At 44.7% G+C, this 20,131-nt stretch overlaps 1 protein-coding gene across 8 annotated transcripts in view; it reads left to right on the top strand.

Annotated features, from left to right (window-relative positions):
- Window positions 1–252: 252 nt before the first annotated feature.
- LOC124031677 (protein-glucosylgalactosylhydroxylysine glucosidase-like) overlaps window positions 253–20,131 on the top strand; it is a 29,504-nt gene continuing 9,625 nt past the window's right edge. The window contains exons 1-10 of one of the 8 annotated variants that reach the window (XM_046343252.1): window positions 253–758; window positions 955–1,023; window positions 1,974–2,295; window positions 5,472–5,682; window positions 9,791–9,972; window positions 12,076–12,329; window positions 12,538–12,657; window positions 13,933–14,064; window positions 15,104–15,215; window positions 15,547–15,619. In XM_046343252.1, coding sequence (XP_046199208.1) covers window positions 2,028–2,295; window positions 5,472–5,682; window positions 9,791–9,972; window positions 12,076–12,329; window positions 12,538–12,657; window positions 13,933–14,064; window positions 15,104–15,215; window positions 15,547–15,619 — 1,352 coding nt within the window. In that variant the 5' untranslated portion in view covers window positions 253–758; window positions 955–1,023; window positions 1,974–2,027. The remainder of the gene's footprint in view (window positions 759–954; window positions 1,024–1,973; window positions 2,296–5,471; window positions 5,683–9,790; window positions 9,973–12,075; window positions 12,330–12,537; window positions 12,658–13,932; window positions 14,065–15,103; window positions 15,216–15,546; window positions 15,620–20,131) is intronic. The other 7 variants (XM_046343227.1, XM_046343245.1, XM_046343237.1 and 4 more) reach the window with 7 other exon arrangements.

The raw sequence follows: 20,131 nt of genomic DNA on the forward strand, positions 1-20,131 counted from the left end.
AGCCTAGATATGGTCTTCACTAGTTACCACAGCCGCAAAGTCAGACGCCCCGCACATTTCTTCAATTTCAAAATGTGATTTAAAACCTAACCATAACCTTAAACACACTGATAACCTTATGCCTAACTTTAACTTTAAATTAAGACAACAACAAAACACGTTTTCATGAATTTGTACTATATTGGCCATTTTGACTTTGTGTCTGTGGTAACTAGTGGAACCCCTCGCTATGCCTCCTCCCCTTCATAGTTCCATACCGGAGAGAAACCTACATTTTGTTTTCCTCTATACAGTCTGGAAGAGGAACTGACAGTACCTTTAGGGGTTTCTTTTCAACTAAATACACGTTTGGGGCTCGGGAACATCAACACTTCGTTTAGTTCCAGATATTTGTTCTACTCATGTGAGACACGTTACCTGTTTATTTGACCTTTGTTTCTATTCCTCATTTATTTTCTGCATTCCTTTCATCCCCGGTAACGGCGGATGCCCCCCTTCTTCTCACGTGAGTGTGCGACGGTTCCCCGGGTCAGAAATACCAAGGAGTTGTTGAGAATTACTGCGGTCTGTAGACAGCAACAGTTTTCACATGACAAGAGACTGACGCTGACAGAGTTGCGTTTAAGACTTGTTGCTCTTCGGCATTTAACGGGTCGCCATGAACATTTTTCCGTTATCATCTTCTCATCATTCATTACGGTTTACTTTCTCGAGATCATGAGATTAATTCAATATGTCATGCTGCTCTTTGTGTTTTGGTGAGGCGATCCACTTTTTACTGTCAATGTTTTTATCTCACATGTCATGAGGAGAGCTTGTGACAAAAAACAGATGTCGCATTGGTTTTCCCTCGTTAGAACCGCAGTGGTTTCAGGACATTTCAGTTCAATACTATTACACTGTACAGTTACAGTATGAGACTAATGCATGTTTCTCTTTGTTTTCTTGCTGTAGTTTTTTCTCTTTGTTAAACTATAGGCTCTACTATTCTCATTTACTCATACCCAAATTGTCCCTTGTGTGGTAAGTATATATGAAATATAAATGAATATATGATATATCAAATATATCAAACAAATATATAAAATATATATTTTTTAACCTTTTATCTTAATAGTAGGAAACGCATTTTACAGCTGAAAGCGGAATTCTAGCATACAGAATCTCACATACAAATAAATGAGAAACTAAACAACCGGGTTAAAATGCAAAATAGAAGGTAGGCCTACTGCTGTTTATACTACCTGTCAGTCTGGGTAGGACAGCAGAGCATTGGGCTGTTGTACTACCTGTCAGTCTGGGTAGGACAGCAGAGCATTGGGCTGTTGTACTACCTGTCAGTCTGGGTAGGACAGCAGAGCATTGGGCTGTTGTACTACCTGTCAGTCTGGGTAGGACAGCAGAGCATTGGGCTGTTGTACTACCTGTCAGTTCTGTGTGTGTGTGACAGGCATTCTGTGTGTGTGTGTGACAGGCATTCTGTGTGTGTGTGTGACAGGCATTCTGTGTGTGTGTGTGACAGGCATTCTGTGTGTGTGTGTGACAGCCATTCTGTGTGTGTGTGTGTGTGTGTGTGACAGACATTCTGTGTGTGTGACAGGCATTCTGTGTGTGTGACAGGCATTCTGTGTGTGACAGGCATTCTGTGTGTGACAGGCATTCTGTGTGTGACAGGCATTCTGTGTGTGACAGGCATTCTGTGTGTGACAGGCATTCTGTGTGTGACAGGCATTCTGTGTGTGACAGGCATTCTGTGTGTGACAGGCATTCTGTGTGTGACATATGCATTCTGTGTGTGTGTGACATAGGCATTCTGTGTGTGTGTGACAGGCATTCTGTGTGTGTGTGACAGGCATTCTGTGTGTGTGTGACAGGCATTCTGTGTGTGTGTGACAGGCATTCTGTGTGTGTGTGACATAGGCATTCTGTGTGTGACATAGGCATTCTGTGTGTGTTGTACTGTTCTGTTGTAGGTACCATTGATTTAACCTTTTATCATCCTAAGTGGAAGAGGACACGCTCTCCCCATGATGACCAATGAGACCCCAGTTGACCCCTACATCTTCACCACTGACCTCCTGCCCCTTGACCCTCGCTTCCTTCCTCCGCTGGCCAATGGGCTGCTGGGTTGGAGGGTGTACGGTGACATCATGCACATGGGCGGAGTCTATAACGGCGAGGGCGGGGACTGTCACCGTGCCAATCTCCCCTGTCCTCTGGCTGTGAGGATGGATCTAGATGAGGTGGAAAAGGCAGGGCATCTGCAACACTCCTACAGTCTAGACACACACACAGGTACGTTGGTACAGTCTAGACACACACACAGGTCCGTTGGTACAGTCTAGATACACACGGGTACGTTGGTACAGTCTAGATACACACACACACACACACAGGTACGTTGGTACAGTCTAGACACACACACAGGTACGTTGGTACAGTCTAGATACACACACAGGTACGTTGGTACAGTCTAGATACACACACACACAGGTACGTTGGTACAGTCTAGACACACACACAGGTACGTTGGTACAGTCTAGACACACACACGGGTACGTTGGTACAGTCTAGACACACACACAGGTACGTTGGTACAGTCTAGATACACACACACACACAGGTACGTTGGTACAGTCTAGACACACACACAGGTACGTTGGTACAGTCTAGATACACACACACACACACAGGTACGTTGGTACAGTCTAGACACACACACAGGTACGTTGGTACAGTCTAGATACACACACAGGTACGTTGGTACAGTCTAGACACACACACAGGTACGTTGGTACAGTCTAGACACACACACAGGTACGTTGGTACAGTCTAGACACACACACAGGTACGTTGGTACAGTCTAGACACACACACAGGTACGTTGGTACAGTCTAGATACACACACAGGTACGTTGGTACAGTCTAGATACACACACACACAGGTACGTTGGTACAGTCTAGATACACACACACACAGGTACGTTGGTACAGTCTAGATACACACACACACAGGTACGTTGGTACAGTCTAGACACACACAGGTACGTTGGTACAGTCTAGACACACACACACACACACACACACACACACACACACACACACACACACACACACACACACACACACACACACACACACACACACACACACACACACACACACACACACACACACACAGGTACGTTGGTACAGTCTAGATACACACACACACAGGTACGTTGGTACAGTCTAGATACACACACGGGTACGTTGGTACAGTCTAGATACACACACACACACACAGGTACGTTGGTACAGTCTAGATACACACACACACACAGGTACGTTGGTACAGTCTAGATACACACACGGGTACGTTGGTACAGTCTAGATACACACACAGGTACGTTGGTACAGTCTAGATACACACACGGGTACGTTGGTACAGTCTAGATACACACACACACACACAGGTACGTTGGTACAGTCTAGATACACACACAGGTACGTTGGTACAGTCTAGATACACACACACACACACACACACACACACACACACACACACACACACACACACACACACACAGGTACGTTGGTACAGTCTAGACACACACACACACACACACACACACAGGTACGTTGGTACAGTCTAGATACACACACAGGTACGTTGGTACAGTCTAGATACACACACAGGTACGTTCGTTGGTACAGTCTAGATACACACACAGGTATGTTGGTAGTCTAGATACACACACAGGTACGTTGGTACAGTCTAGATACACACATGTGGTTCACTGCAGATCAAGAACAGATGATGAGGTCTGTGTATTCTATAATATAATAATAATAATATTCTACATGTAGAGGGCTGAATACATGCTGACACATTCATCATCACTTTATTTTACCTTTATTTAACGAGACAAGTCAGTTAAGAACTAATTCTTATTTACAATGACGGCCTAGGAACAGTGGGTTAACTGGTCTAGGAACAGTGGGTTAACTGGTCTAGGAACAGTGGGTTAACTGGTCTAGGAACAGTGGGTTAACTGGCCTAGGAACAGTGGGTTAACTGGTCTAGGAACAGTGGGTTAACTGGTCTAGGAACAGTGGGTTAACTGGTCTAGGAACAGTGGGTTCACTGGTCTAGGAACAGTGGGTTAACTGGTCTAGGAACAGTGGGTTAACTGGTCTAGGAACAGTGAGTTCACTGGTCTAGGAACAGTGGGTTAACTGGTCTAGGAACAGTGGAACAGTGAGTTAACTGGTCTAGGAACAGTGAGTTAACTGGTCTAGGAACAGTGAGTTAACTGGTCTAGGAACAGTGAGTTAACTGGTCTAGGAACAGTGGGTTAACTGGTCTAGGAACAGTGGGTTAACTGGTCTAGGAACAGTGGGTTAACTGGTCTAGGAACAGTGGGTTAACTGCGTGTTCAGGGGCAGAACGACAGATTTATATGTACATATTCTTATTAATTGCTTTACACTTGTGTGTATTAGGTAGTTGTTGTGGAATTGTTAAATTACTTGTTAGATATTACTGCATGGTCGGAACTAGAAGCACAAGCATTTCACTACACATCTGCTAACCATGTGTATGTGACCAATAACATCTGCTAACCATGTGTATGTGACCAATAACATCTGCTAACCACGTGTATGTGACCAATAACATCTGCTAACCATGTGTATGTGACCAATAACATCTGCTAACCACGTGTATGTGACCAATAACATCTGCTAACCACGTGTATGTGACCAATAACATCTGCTAACCATGTGTATGTGACCAATAACATCTGCTAACCACGTGTATGTGACCAATAACATCTGCTAACCATGTGTATGTGACCAATAACATCTGCTAACCATGTGTATGTGACCAATAACATCTGCTAACCATGTGACCAATAACATCTGCTAACCATGTGTATGTGACCAATAACATCTGCTAACCATGTGTATGTGACCAATAACATCTGCTAACCATGTGTATGTGACCAATAACATCTGCTAACCATGTGACCAATAACATCTGCTAACCATGTGACCAATAACATCTGCTAACCATGTGACCAATAACATCTGCTAACCATGTGTATGTGACCAATAACATCTGCTAACCATGTGTATGTGACCAATAACATCTGCTAAACATGTGTATGTGACCAATAACATCTGCTAACCATGTGTATGTGACCAATAACATCTGCTAACCACGTGTATGTGACCAATAACATCTGCTAACCATGTGACCAATAACATCTGCTAACCATGTGACCAATAACATCTGCTAACCATGTGTATGTGACCAATAACATCTGCTAACCATGTGTATGTGACCAATAACATCTGCTAACCATGTGTATGTGACCAATAACACTTGATTTGAGGTAGCCTCGTTTGAATTGCATTGTTTCCAAGCTTTACAGTTGTATCACTGCATTTGTGTCTGTCTGTCTCTGTCTCTGTCTTCTCCTCTCCAGGTATATTCACCCACTCTCTGAGGACAGTTAGTGTTATTGCCTCCCAGTCTCTCTACACCCATCGACACCATCCCAACCTCTTGGTCATGGAGGTCCTGCTGATTCGTCAGGGCACCTCCCGGGAGCCAATCACAATCAAGCTGGACAGTAGGTTCACGCCTCAAAGCGATGACATAGTGTTCCATTCCGAACCGGACTACAAAGGAGCCAGGTGAGAATAAATGGAGAACTAGGAAGGAAGGGAGAACTAGGAAGGAAGGGAGAACTAGGAAGGAAGGGAGAACTAGGAAGGAAGGGAGAACTAGGAAGGAAGGGAGAACTAGGAAGGAAGGGAGAACTAGGAAGGAAGGGAGAACTAGGAAGGAAGGGAGAACTAGGAAGGAAGGGAGAACTAGGAAGGAAGGGAGAACTAGGAAGGAAGGGAGAACTAGGAAGGAAGGGAGAACTAGGAAGGAAGGGAGAACTAGGAAGGAAGGGAGATGGACAGAAACAGAATGATGCCTTCTTGTTTGTAGCAGCAGTGAGCTGTAGTTGCTTTCCTATTGCGTTTATACAGCCTTTCTCCATGTTGTTTTTCACTTGGTAATATGATAGGTGTGTCAGTTGTACTGTTTCTATAGATCAAAAGACTGAAACACCAGGTCCTTTATTCATATCTACTCATTATAATCTAACAAGCCAAATTGATCCTAGATCAGCATTCCTACTCTTAAGACTTGATCATCCTGTGTTTTATGTACACTGAACAAATTTTTATTTACATTTTTAAATGCAACAATTTCAGCTCATATAAGGCAATCAGTCAAATACATTCATTAGGCCCTCATCTATGGATTTCACATTACTGGGAATACAGATATGCATCTGTTGTTCAGATACCTTAATAAAACAGTAGGGGATCAGAACACCAGTCAGTATCTGGTGTGGATCAGAACACCAGTCCGTATCTGGTGTGGATCAGAACACCAGTCAGTATCTGGTGTGAATCAGAACACCAGTCAGTATCTGGTGTGGATCAGAACACCAGTCCGTATCTGGTGTGAATCAGAACACCAGTCAGTATCTGGTGTGAATCAGAACACCAGTCAGTATCTGGTGTGGATCAGAACACCAGTCAGTATCTGGTGTGGATCAGAACACCAGTCAGTATCTGGTGTGGATCAGAACACCAGTCAGTATCTGGTGTGGATCAGAACACCAGTCAGTATCTGGTGTGGATCAGAACACCAGTCAGTATCTGGTGTGAATCAGAACACCAGTCAGTATCTGGTGTGAATCAGAACACCAGTCAGTATCTGGTGTGAATCAGAACACCAGTCAGTATCTGGTGTGGATCAGAACACCAGTCCGTATCTGGTGTGAATCAGAACACCAGTCAGTATCTGGTGTGGATCAGAACACCAGTCCGTATCTGGTGTGGATCAGAACACCAGTCAGTATCTGGTGTGGATCAGAACACCAGTCAGTATCTGGTGTGGATCAGAACACCAGTCAGTATCTGGTGTGGATCAGAACACCAGTCAGTATCTGGTGTGGATCAGAACACCAGTCAGTATCTGGTGTGAATCAGAACACCAGTCAGTATCTGGTGTGGATCAGAACACCAGTCAGTATCTGGTGTGAATCAGAACACCAGTCAGTATCTGGTGTGGATCAGAACACCAGTCAGTATCTGGTGTGGATCAGAACACCAGTCAGTATCTGGTGTGGATCAGAACACCAGTCAGTATCTGGTGTGGATCAGAACACCAGTCAGTATCTGGTGTGGATCAGAACACCAGTCTGTATCTGGTGTGGATCAGAACACCAGTCAGTATCTGGTGTGGATCAGAACACCAGTCAGTATCTGGTGTGGATCAGAACACCAGTCTGTATCTGGTGTGACCACCATTTGTCTCATGCAGTCAACACATCTCCTTCACATAGAGCTGATCAGGCTGTTGGTTGTGGGATGTTGTTCCTCTTCAATGGCTGTGTGAAGTAGCTGGATGTTGGCGGGAACTGGAACACGCTGTCGTACACGTCGATCCAGAGCATCCCAAACATGCTCAATGGGTGACATGTTTAATGAGTATGCAGGCCATGGAAGAACTGGGACATTTTCAGCTTCCAGCAATTGTGTACAGATCCTAGCGACATGGGACTGTGTATTATCATGCTGAAACATGAGGTGATGGAGGTGGATGAATGGCACGATTATGGGACTCAGGATCTCGTCATGGTGTCTCTGTGGATTCAAATTGCCATCGATAAAATGCATTTGTTTTCCTTTTCCGTAGCTTATACCTGCCCATACCATAACCCCACCTCCACCATGGGGCACTCTGTTCACAACGTTGATATCAGTAAACCACTCGCCCACATGACGCCATACACGCTGTCTGCCATCTGCCAGGTACAGTTGAAACCGGGATTCATCCCTGAAGAACACACTTCTCCAGCGTGCCAGTGGCCATCGAAGATCAACATTTACCTACTGAAGTCAGTTACGATGCTGAACTGCAGTCAAGTCAAGACCCTGGTGAGGACGAAGAGCACACAGATGAGCTTCCCCGAGATGGTTTCTGACCATTTGTGCAGAAATGATTTGGTTGTCCAAACCCACAGTTTCATCAGCTGTCCAGGTGGCTGGTCTCAGACAAACCCACAGTTTCATCAGCTGTCCGGGTGGCTGTTCTCAGACAAACCCACAGTTTCATCAGCTGTCCGGGTGGCTGGTCTCAGACAATCCCGCAGGTGAAGAAGCCAGATGTGGAGGTCCGATTTGGTTGAGGTTGGGGTGATTGTGGAGGCCAGGTCATCTGATAAAGCACTCCATCACTCTCCTTCTTGGTCAAATAGCTCTTACACAGCCTGGAGGTGTGTTGGGTCATTGTCCTGTTGAAAAACAAATGATAGTGGGACTAAGCCCAAACCAGATGGGATGGCATATCGCTGCAGAATGCTGTGTTTGCCATGCTGGTTAAGTGTGCCTTGAATTCTAAATAAATGACAGACAGTGTCACCAGCAAAGCACCATCACACCTCCTCCTCCATGCTTCACGGTGGGAACTACCTATGCGGAGATCATCCCTTCACCCACACTGGGACACGGCGGTTGGAACCAAAAATCTCCAATTTGGACTCCAGAACAAAGGACACATTTCCACCAGTCCATTGTCCATTGCTTGTGTTTCTTGGCCCAAGCAAGTCTCTTCTTCTTATTGGTGTCCTTTAGTAGTGATTTCTTTGCAGCAATTTGATCATGAAGGCCTAATTCACTCAGTCTCCTCTGAACAGTTGATGTTGAGATGTGTCTGTTACTGGAACTCCATGAAGCATGTATTTGGGCTGCAATTTCTGAGGCTGATAACTAATGAACTTATCCTCTGCAGCAGAGGTAACTCTGGGTCTTCCTTTCCTGTCCTCATGAGAGCCAGTTTCATCATAGCGTTTGATGGTTTCTGCGACTGCACTTGAAGAAACTTTAAAAGTTCTTGAAAGATGGAATATGCCAGGTCTATTGGGCCAAAATGAATTATGGCCTATTGCACAGATCACATAGAAAGGAAACATTTAACAGATTGGATTTTTTGTTTGTAAATTTGTTTATAAATATTTTGGTACAATGATGATATAGATGATGATAATGATGATATAGATGATGATAATGATGATATAGATGATGGTGATTATGATCATGCTGATATAGATGATGATATAGATGATGACAATGATGACCGTGATAATGATGATATAGATTATGATAATGATGATATAGATGATGATAATGATGACATAGATGATGACAATGATAATGCTGATATAGATGATAATGCTGATATAGATGATGACAATGATGATAATGATAATGCTGAAATAGATGACAATGATGATAATGATGATAATAATATAGATGATAATAATGATGTAACAATGATGAAAATGATAATACCGATAATGATAATGATGATATAATGATGTAATAATAATGATGTAACAATGATGATAATGATAATGCTGATACAGATGATAATGATGTAATAATGATGATAATGAACCTCTCAGCCAATAACAGCTAGTTTTCAGTTTTCCCCCTCCCCACTCAGACCACTCCCAGACAGTCTTAAGAAAAATTATTGCTTGAGAAATTGCTCTTTGCTAACAAGATACTTTTGTTTCTTTTTTAAATAATTTTAAATTAAAACAATCACAGTAAGGTACTTAATTGTTACCCAGAAATTATTTTATATTGAGATCAAAACTGCTGCATTGGACCTTTCTAATACAAAAGTCCCCAGCATTCAGCTCAGCTCACAATCACCCTTTTCCTTCCCTAGTTACATCCAGGGCCAGACCACCACGGCTGAGGTCTCTGGTGGCGTCTGTCCCAGCGTCCACATCGTCTGGACCCCCATCACCCCTTCCCTTACCCTGCTGCCCGACCAGGCCCAGTCCCGCTGGGGGTTCGTGGTGGCGGTGGCGGGCAGTCAGGACAGCGTACAGGCTCACTACGACACAGGTAAAGAAAGGGAGTGAGCTCAACTATCCTCCTGCGTCACATAATGATGAAGACTAACTTGATGAAGTTGCAGCTGAGGTCTCCGCTGCGGTACATCTAGTGGGACATGTCGGACTGAGGCTTGTTATGACAAGAGGTGTGGCATATAGGTGTAGTAGTGATGTAGGTGTAGTAGTGATATATCAAATCAAATCAAATCAAATTTATTTATATAGTGTAGTCAGTGATGTCTCAAAGGTGTAGAAACCCAGCCTAAAACCCCAAACAGCAAACAATGATAAAAGCACGGTGGCTAGGAAAACTCCCTAGGTGTAGTAGTGTGGCCAGTAGGCTGATTATAACAGAACATGTGTTCAAATGTAGTGATGTAGGTGAAACTGGAGCAGCAGCACAGTCAGGTGGACTGGGGACAGCAAGGAGCCATCATGTCAGGTGTCCTGGGGCAGTAGTGGTCCTCCGTAGTGATCCTCTTCTGGCTGTGCCGGGTGGATTATAACAGGTGTGTTCAGTAGTGTAGTAGTGATATATAGGTGTAGTAGTGATGTAGGTGTAGTAGTGATATATAGGTGTAGTAGTGTAGTAGTGATATAGGTGTAGTAGTGTAATAGTGATATATAGGTGTAGTAGTGATGTAGGTGTAGTAGTGATATATAGGTGTAGTAGTGTAGTAGTGATATATAGGTGTAGTAGTGATATAGGTGTAGTAGTGTAGTAGTGATATATAGGTGTAGTAGTGATGTAGGTGTAGTAGTGATGTAGGTGTAGTAGTGATGTAGGTGTAGTAGTGATATAGGTGTAGTAGTGTAGTAGTGATATATAGGTGTAGTAGTGATATATAGGTGTAGTAGTGATATAGGTGTAGTAGTGTAGTAGTGATGTAGGTGTAGTAGTGATGTAGGTGTAGTAGTGATATGGAGGTGTAGTAGTGATATGGAGGTGTAGTAGTGATGGAGGTGTAGTAGTGATGGAGGTGTAGTAGTGAGGTAGGTGTAGTAGTGATGGAGGTGTAGTAGTGATGGAGGTGTAGTAGTGATGGAGGTGTAGTAGTGATGGAGGTGTAGTAGTGATGGAGGTGTAGTAGTGATGGAGGTGTAGTAGTGATGGAGGTGTAGTAGTGTAGTAGTGATATAGGTGTAGTAGTGATATAGGTGTAGTATGTGTAGTAGTGATATAGGTGTAGTAGTGAGGTAGGTGTAGTAGTGATGTAGGTGTAGTAGTGATGTAGGTGTAGTAGTGATGTAGGTGTAGTAGTGATGTAGGTGTAGTAGTGATGTAGGTGTAGTAGTGATATAGGTGTAGTAGTGATGTAGGTGTAGTAGTGATGTAGGTGTAGTAGTGATGTAGGTGTAGTAGTGATGGAGGTAGGTGTAGTAGTGATGGAGGTGTAGTAGTGATGTAGGTGTAGTAGTGATGTAGGTGTAGTAGTGATGTAGGTGTAGTAGTGATGTAGGTGTAGGTAGTGATATAGGTGTAGTAGTGATATAGGTGTAGTAGTGATATAGGTGTAGTAGTGTAGTAGTGATATAGGTGTAGTAGTGTAGTAGTGATATAGGTGTAGTAGTGATATAGGTGTAGTAGTGATATAGGTGTAGTAGTGTAGTAGTGATATAGGTGTAGTAGTGTAGTAGTGATATAGGTGTAGTAGTGATATAGGTGTAGTAGTGTAGTAGTGATATAGGTGTAGTAGTGTAGTAGTGATATAGGTGTAGTAGTGTAGTAGTGATATAGGTGTAGTAGTGTAGTAGTGATATAGGTGTAGTAGTGATATAGGTGTAGTAGTGATATAGGTGTAGTAGTGATATAGGTGTAGTAGTGATATAGGTGTAGTAGTGATATAGGTGTAGTAGTGATATAGGTGTAGTAGTGATATAGGTGTAGTAGTGTAGTAGTGATATAGGTGTAGTAGTGATATAGGTGTAGCACAGTGGGTACATAATTAGATGTTTTATTTGGTTTTATCATCTAGGACCACTTTGGACACAAGTGTTTTAATGTATACTTCTAAGTGGGGATACAGTATATTGGACATATTATTGTTTATGTTTTTTACCAATAAAAAAAGAAAGAAACTTGTCATGGCAACGAGCGTAAACATGTTAACAGCTCTGGAGCTGATGGCCAATGGGAACCTTCGTCCCTCGCACCTCCGGGCGTGGGAGGAGCTGTGGGCGGGCAGCACCCTGGAGCTGACTGGTCCAGACGACCTGAGCAGGGCTCTGATTGGCTGCATGTTCTACCTGCTCAGTGCCTTCCCTTCGTTGCACGAGGCGCCCGGTCATTTCGGCGGCGTCAGTCCTGGAGGATTGTCTAACGGGGGCTCAGGGCAAGACTACTGGGGACATGTGTTCTGGGACCAGGTGAGGACAATGTTCTGTTTATTTCACGATGTATCTAATGAAGGGAAAGGTGGTTAGTTGACCCATCGGGTGTACTGGATTACAACACATAAGTGGAACTGGCTGTATTCAAGGAGAGGGTTCGTTGTGTTAGGCTAACCTCTACCTACTGAACCACGTGTCCTTTAGTGTGACTGAAATGTCCCTCGCCCTCTGTCTCCCTGTGTAGGACACTTGGATGTACCCCAGTATTGGTCTCTTCTACCCTCAGTTGGCACGGGCCGTGCTTGAGTACCGGGTGAGGACAGTAGATGGCGCTAAGGACAATGCTGAGAAGCAAGGCTACAAGGTACAGGCGTCTCTCTGATGTGTTCACACACTCCCTATTCACAGTCAGGCCTCACAGTGATCATCTGGCTGCCAGTTCTATATTTGGTGTCATATTGTGTGAAGAGGACTGGCCACCCCACATAGCCTGGTTCCTCTCTAGGTTTCTTCCTAGGTTTTGGCCTTTCTAGGGAGTTTTTCCTAGCCACCGTGCTTCTACACCTGCATTGCTTGCTGTTTGGGGTTTTAGGCTGGGGTTTCTGTACAGCACTTTGAGATATCAGCTGATGTACGAAGGGCTTTATAAATACATTTGCTTTGATTTATTTTCTATATTTTTAGGTACAGTATAGTGACTATAGGATCTTCACGTAGACACCTGTATCTCGGTCATACTGTGTGTTGTTGAGTGTCGTGTGAACACAGACCTTGCCAGGAAGTATTCACACACACCTCCACCTGTTGTTACATCCTGAATTCAAAATGGATGAAATAGATTTGTATTTGTCACCTATCTACACACAGTATTGATACTCCATCCCAAGTGTAATTAATAACGTCACCATGCTGAAAGAGATATTCAATGTCTGATTTGTTTGTTGTTTTAGTATTACCCATCTACCAATCGGTGTCCTTCTTTGCGAGGCATTGGAAAACCTCCCTGGTCTTTGTGGTTGAAACTCACTGCTCGACTGAGGGACTTTACAGATAATTGTATGTGTGGGATACAGAGATGAGGTAGTCATTGTAAAATCATGTTAACCACTATTATTGAACACAGAGTGAGTCCATGACACGTATTATGTGACTTGTTAAGCACTTTGTTTACTCCTGACAAACGGTTTGAACACTTATTGACTCAAGGCATTTTTATTAATTTGTAAAGATTATGGGGTTTTGTGTGTAGACCAGTGACACAACATCCTACATTTAATCCATTTTAAATTCAGGCTGTAAACAACAACAACAACGATGTGGAAAAAGTCAAGAGGTGTGAATAGTTTCTGAAGACACTGTTAGTGGTCCCACAGGATCAGGCATCACACACTAAAAATGTATTCCCTCGCTGTACTTATAGGTGTGATGTGTTTGTAGTGTGTGTAGTTTAGTGTTTGTAGTGTGTGGTGGTGTGTAGTGTATGTTTATAGTGTGTAGTGTTGTGTTTGTAGTGTGTGTTTATAGTGTAGTGTTGTGTTTGTAGTGTGGTGTGTTGTGTTTGTAGTGTAGTGTATTATAGTGTATGTGGGTCAGTGTGTTCTGTTCTGATGAAAGAGATATTATGTTGTCCTCCTAACAGGGACTAAAGTTCCCGTGGGAAAGTGCTGTGTCAGGGAGGGAGGTGTGTCCTGAAGATATATACGGACAACAAGAGATCCACATCAACGGAGATGTTACTCTGGCCTTCCAGCACTACCTCTACCTCACACAGGTAACACCTGACCCCAACACTACCTCTACCTCACACAGGTAACACCTGACCCCAACACTACCTCTACCTCACACAGGTAACACCTAACCCCAACACTACCTCTACCTCACACAGGTAACACCTAACCCCAACACTACCTCTACCTCACACAGGTAACACCTGACCCCAACACTACCTCTACCTCACACAGGTAACACCTGACCCCAACACTACCTCTACCTCACACAGGTAACACCTAACCCCAACACTACCTCTACCTCACACAGGTAACACCTGACCCCAACACTACCTCTACCTCACACAGGTAACACCTGACCCCAACACTACCTCTACCTCACACAGGTAACACCTGACCCCAACACTACCTCCTCACACAGGTAACACCTAACCCCAACACTACCTCTACCTCACACAGGTAACACCTGACCCCAACACTACCTCTACCTCACACAGGTAACACCTGACCCCAACACTACCTCTACCTCACACAGGTAACACCTAACCCCAACACTACCTCACACAGGTAACACCTAACCCCAACACTACCTCTACCTCACACAGGTAACACCTGACCCCAACACTACCTCACACAGGTAACACCTAACCCCAACACTACCTCTACCTCACACAGGTAACACCTGACCCCAACACTACCTCACACAGGTAACACCTGACCAACCACACACAGGTAACACCTGGTAACACTACCTCACACAGGTAACACCCCCAACACTACCTCTACCTCACACAGGTAACCCCAACACTACCTCTACCTCACACAGGTAACACCTGACCCCAACACTACCTCACACGGGTAACACCTAACCCCAACACTACCTCTACCTCACACAGGTAACACCTGACCCCAACACTACCTCACACGGGTATGGTCTAGGCCAGTCATCTACATTCACAGCCGGCTCCCTAGCGCTTCTCATTTGGGTCTAGTTATTTTCTGATCTGAAAGGTCGGCAAAGGTATAAGCTGCTTCCACCATATCGCCTACACTTTAAAGACCTGCAGCCTGTCTCTCTTCTAGGACATGTCTATGTTCACAGAGGGGCGTGGCAGCGAAGTGATTTGGGGCGTGGCTGATTACTGGGTTTCCAGGGTAACCTGGAGCGCTGAAGAACAGAACTATCACATCTTAGGTAAAGGGACACTCCGTAAACATGTTGTTTAGAAATCGTCATGCCAGCTTATTGCTAGTACTAACTTTAGTGATAGCTAGTTTGAGGTTAAAATGTACTTACTATGACTGTGATATTCAGTTGTCTCACCTGTAGTTATCTCACCCGGGGGCCATCTTAAAATGAATCCACTCTGGATAAGAGCGGTCTGTTAAATGACAAATGTATTGCAACTGATTTCGTTGTCAAGCACACTAGGTAAGCTATTTAGCTTATTGGTCGTAGCAACCCTGTTGCTTGAGTAAACAGGAGTATGCAAGACATTTACCAAAGTATCTCTGTTTTCTGCCAGGTGTCATGCCCCCTGATGAGTATTACTACAACGTCAACAACTCGGTGTACACAAACACTGTGGCCAAGTTCAGGTACCAGAGGGGTGTCATACGAAGCTACAGGGCGTTCAGAAAGTATTCAGAGCCCCTGACCTATTCCCCAATCTGTTACGTTACAGACTTATTCTAAAATAGATTAATTAAAACAAGTTCCTCATCAATCTAAACACAATAAACCATAATGACAAAGCGAAAACAGGTTTTTAGACATTTTTGTAAAAAAAACAAACACAAAAAAAAACAGTAATAGTTTTACATAAGTATTCAGACCCTTTGCTATGAGACTTAAAATTGAGCTTAGGTGCATCCTGTTTCCATTGATCGTCCTTTAGATGTTTCTACAACTTGATTGTAGTCCACCTGTGGTAAATTCAATTGATTGGACATGATTTGGAAAGGAACACATGTCTATATAAGGTCCCATAGTTGATAGCGCATCTCAAAGCAAAAACCATGAGATTGAAGGAATTGTCCGTAGAGCTCCAAGACAGTATTGTGTTGAGGCACAGATCTGGGGATGGGTACCAAAAAATGTCTGCAGCATTGAAGGTCCCCAAGAACATAGTGGCCTCCATCATTCTTAAATGGAAGAAGTTTGGAACCACCCTGACTCTTCCTAGAGCTGGCCGCCCGGCCAAACTGAGCAATCGTGGGAGAAGGGCCTTGGTCAGGAAGGTGACCAACAACTCGATGGTCACTCTGACAGAGCTCCAGAGTTCCTCTGTGGAGATGGTTGTCCTTCTGGAAGGTTCTCCCATCTCTGCAGCACTCCAACAAGCAGGCCTTTATGGTAGAGTGGCCAGACGGAAACCACTCCTCAGTAAAAGACACATGACAGCCGGCTTGGAGTTTGCCAAAAGGCACCTAAAGGACTCTCAGACCATGAGAAACAAGATTCTCTGGTCTGATGAAACCAAGATTGAACTCCTTGGCTTGAATGCCAAGCGTCTGGAGGAAACCTGGCACCATCCTTACTGGGGAAGCATGGTGGTGGCACCATCCCTACTGGGGAAGCATGGTGGTGGCACCATCCCTACTGGGGAAGCATGGTGGTGGCACCATCCCTACTGGGGAAGCATGGTGGTGGCACCATCCCTACTGGGGAAGCATGGTGGTGGCAGCATCCCTACTGGGGAAGCATGGTGGTGGCACCATCCCTACTGGGGAAGCATGGTGGTGGCAGCATCCCTACTGGGGAAGCATGGTGGTGGCAGCATCATGCTGTGGGGATGTTTTCCAGAGGCAGGGACTGGGAGACTAGTCAGGATCAAGGGAAAGATGAACGGAGCAAAGTACAGAGAGATTCTTGATGGAAACATGCTGCAGAGCACTCAGGACCTCAGATTAGAGCGAAGGTTCACCTTCCAACAGGACAACGACCGTAATCACACAGCCAAGACAACACAGGAGTGGCTTCAGGGCAAGTCTCTGAATGTCCTTGAGTGGCCCAGCCAGAGCCTGGACTTGAACCTGATCGAACATCTCTGGAGAGACCCTGAAAATAGCTGTGCAGCGACGCTCCCCATCCAACCTGACAGAGCTTGAGAGGATCTGCAGAGAAGAATGGGAGGAACTCTCCAAATACAGGTGTGCCAAGCTTGTAGTGTCATATTGCTCGCCCTCATGCCGCTAACTCTAGGAGGCTTGTAACTGCGTGTGCATTTCACACATGGCTAGACGAACACCGAACTCTTCATTGAGACAACGCTGAAACATCCAATCCATGGGCCGAGTCAGTGACACATGAAAAATTCATCTTAATCATAATTCACCAGGCTATGGTGTGAAATGGGCTTTTAGAAGTGTCGTCTTTATTTGATTACTGATTGTTAATGCCGTCTTTGATGTGCTTATCAATGCCCAAGCCCCCCCCAAGCTTATCAATGCCCAAGCCCCCCCCCAAGCTTATCAATGCCCAAGCCCCCCAAGCTTATCAATTTCCAAGCCCCCCAAGCTTATCAATTTCCAAGCCCCCAAGCTTATCAATTTCCAAGCCCCCCAAGCTTATCAATGCCCAAGCCCCCCCCCCAAGCTTATCAATTCCAAGCATCCCCAAGCTTATCAATGCCCAAGCTTATCAATGCCCAAGCCTATCAATGCCCAAGCATCCCCAAGCTTATCAATGCCCAAGCCCCCCAAGCTTATCAATTTCCAAGCCCCCAAGCTTATCAATTTCCAAGCCCCCAAGCTTATCAATTTCCAAGCCCCCCAAGCTTATCAATGCCCAAGCCCCCCCAAGCTTATCAATTCCAAGCATCCCCAAGCTTATCAATGCCCAAGCTTATCAATGCCCAAGCCTATCAATGCCCAAGCATCCCCAAGCTTATCAATGCCCAAGCCCCCCAAGCCTATCAATGCCCAAGCATCCCCAAGCTTATCAATGCCCAAGACCCCCAAGCTTATCAATGCCCAAGCATCCCCAAGCTTATCAATGCCCAAGCTTATCAATGCCCAAATAGTGTATCAATGCCCAAGCATCCCCAAACTTATCAATGCCCAAGCCCCCAAGCTTATCAATTTCCAAGCCCCCAAGCTTATCAATTTCCAAGCCCCCAAGCTTATCAATTTCCAAGCCCCCAAGCTTATCAATTTCCAAGCCCCCAAAGCTTATCAATGCCCAAGCACCCCCAAGCTTATCAATGCCCAAGCCCCCCCCAAGCTTATCAATGCCCAAGCCCCCCCAAGCTTATCAATGCCCAAGCCCCCAAGCTTATCAATTTCCAAGCCCCCCAAGCTTATCAATTTCCAAGCCCCCAAGCTTATCAATTTCCAAGCCCCCAAGCTTATCAATTTCCAAGCCCCCAAGCTTATCAATGCCCAAGCCCCCCAAGCTTATCAATTCCAAGCATCCCCAAGTCTTATCAATGCCCAAGCTTATCAATGCCCAAGCCTATCAATTCCCAAGCATCCCCAAGCTTATCAATGCCCAAGCCCCCAAGCTTATCAATTTCCAAGCCCCCCAAGCTTATCAATTTCCAAGCCCCCAAGCTTATCAATTTCCAAGCCCCCCAAGCTTATCAATGCCCAAGCCCCCCCCCCAAGCTTATCAATTCCAAGCATCCCCAAGCTTATCAATGCCCAAGCTTATCAATGCCCAAGCCTATCAATGCCCAAGCATCCCCAAGCTTATCAATGCCCAAGCCCCCAAGCCTATCAATGCCCAAGCATCCCCAAGCTTATCAATGCCCAAGACCCCCAAACTTATCAATGCCCAAGCATCCCCAAGCTTATCAATGCCCAAGCATCCCCAAGCTTATCAATGCCCAAGCATCCCCAAGCTTATCAATACCCAAGCATCCCCCAAGCTTATCAATGCCCAAGCATCCCCAAGCTTATCAATATCCAAGCATCCCCCAAGCTTATCAATGCCCAAGCATCCCCAAGCTTATCAATACCCAAGCATCCCCCAAGCTTATCAATGCCCAAGCATCCCCAAGCTTATCAATACCCAAGCATCCCCCAAGCTTATCAATGCCCAAGCATCCCCAAGCTTATCAATACCCAAGCATCCCCCAAGCTTATCAATGCCCAAGCATCCCCAAGCTTATCAATACCCAAGCTCCAGTCCTGACTTGAATGGGAACTACCATCTATGGGTTATATTTCTATGGCTACCAGTCCTGACTTGAATGGGAACTACCATCTATGGGTTATATTTCTATGGCTGCCAGTCCTGACTTGAATAGGAACTACCATCTATGGGTTATATTTCTATGGCTGCCAGTCCTGACTTGAATAGGAACTACCATCTATGGATTATATTTCTATGGTTGGATGTGGCCTTTCACACATTTTTTAAATACAATCACGTGTAAAACGTACAGTTTGGAAAGCAAATGCTGTCGTAACTAAATGTGATAGATATTTTAACATCACTGTATTATATATATATATATTTTTTGTTATTCAAAAAAATATGTCATCGGTCGATTCTGATTTAATTGGTCCTCAACTCGTGACTCAGACCCCTTCATTCAGGAGTTAGCCTTTCAGTTAGCCTGCATCGGAGCAGGGTAGCCTAGTGGTTAGAGCGTTGGACTAGTAACCGGAAGGTACAAATCTGTCGTTCTGCCCCTGAACTGGCAGTTAACCCACTGTTCCTAGGCCGTCATTGAAAATAATAATTTGTTCTTAACTGACTTGCCTAGTAAAATAAAGGTAAAATAAATAAAAAATTGTTCTGAAAGATTCATTACCATAAAAATGTACCTGGCTAAAATATTATCCCGAGTTGAACTCGAGTTGACCAAAGTAATGTTTACATTTTAACAGATCAGAGACTTATAGGAGCAATTAGGGTTAAATGCCTTGCTCAAAGGCACATCAACATACTTTTCACTTAGTCGGCTCACGGAATCGAACCAGCGACCTTTCAGTTACTGGCCCAACGCTATTAACCGCTAGACTACCTGCCGTCCCAATTACGTGGCTATTTCCTCAAACATGCATCGTAGGATACCCCCCCCCAATCAGCTATTTCCCAATCTCACCTTATTTTCCATAGACCTTATTCATGTGGAAGCCAAAGTCGTTCCACATCCAGGC

The sequence above is a fragment of the Oncorhynchus gorbuscha genome, linkage group LG01, assembly GCF_021184085.1.
Source record: "Oncorhynchus gorbuscha isolate QuinsamMale2020 ecotype Even-year linkage group LG01, OgorEven_v1.0, whole genome shotgun sequence".
Lineage (NCBI taxonomy): Eukaryota > Metazoa > Chordata > Actinopteri > Salmoniformes > Salmonidae > Oncorhynchus > Oncorhynchus gorbuscha.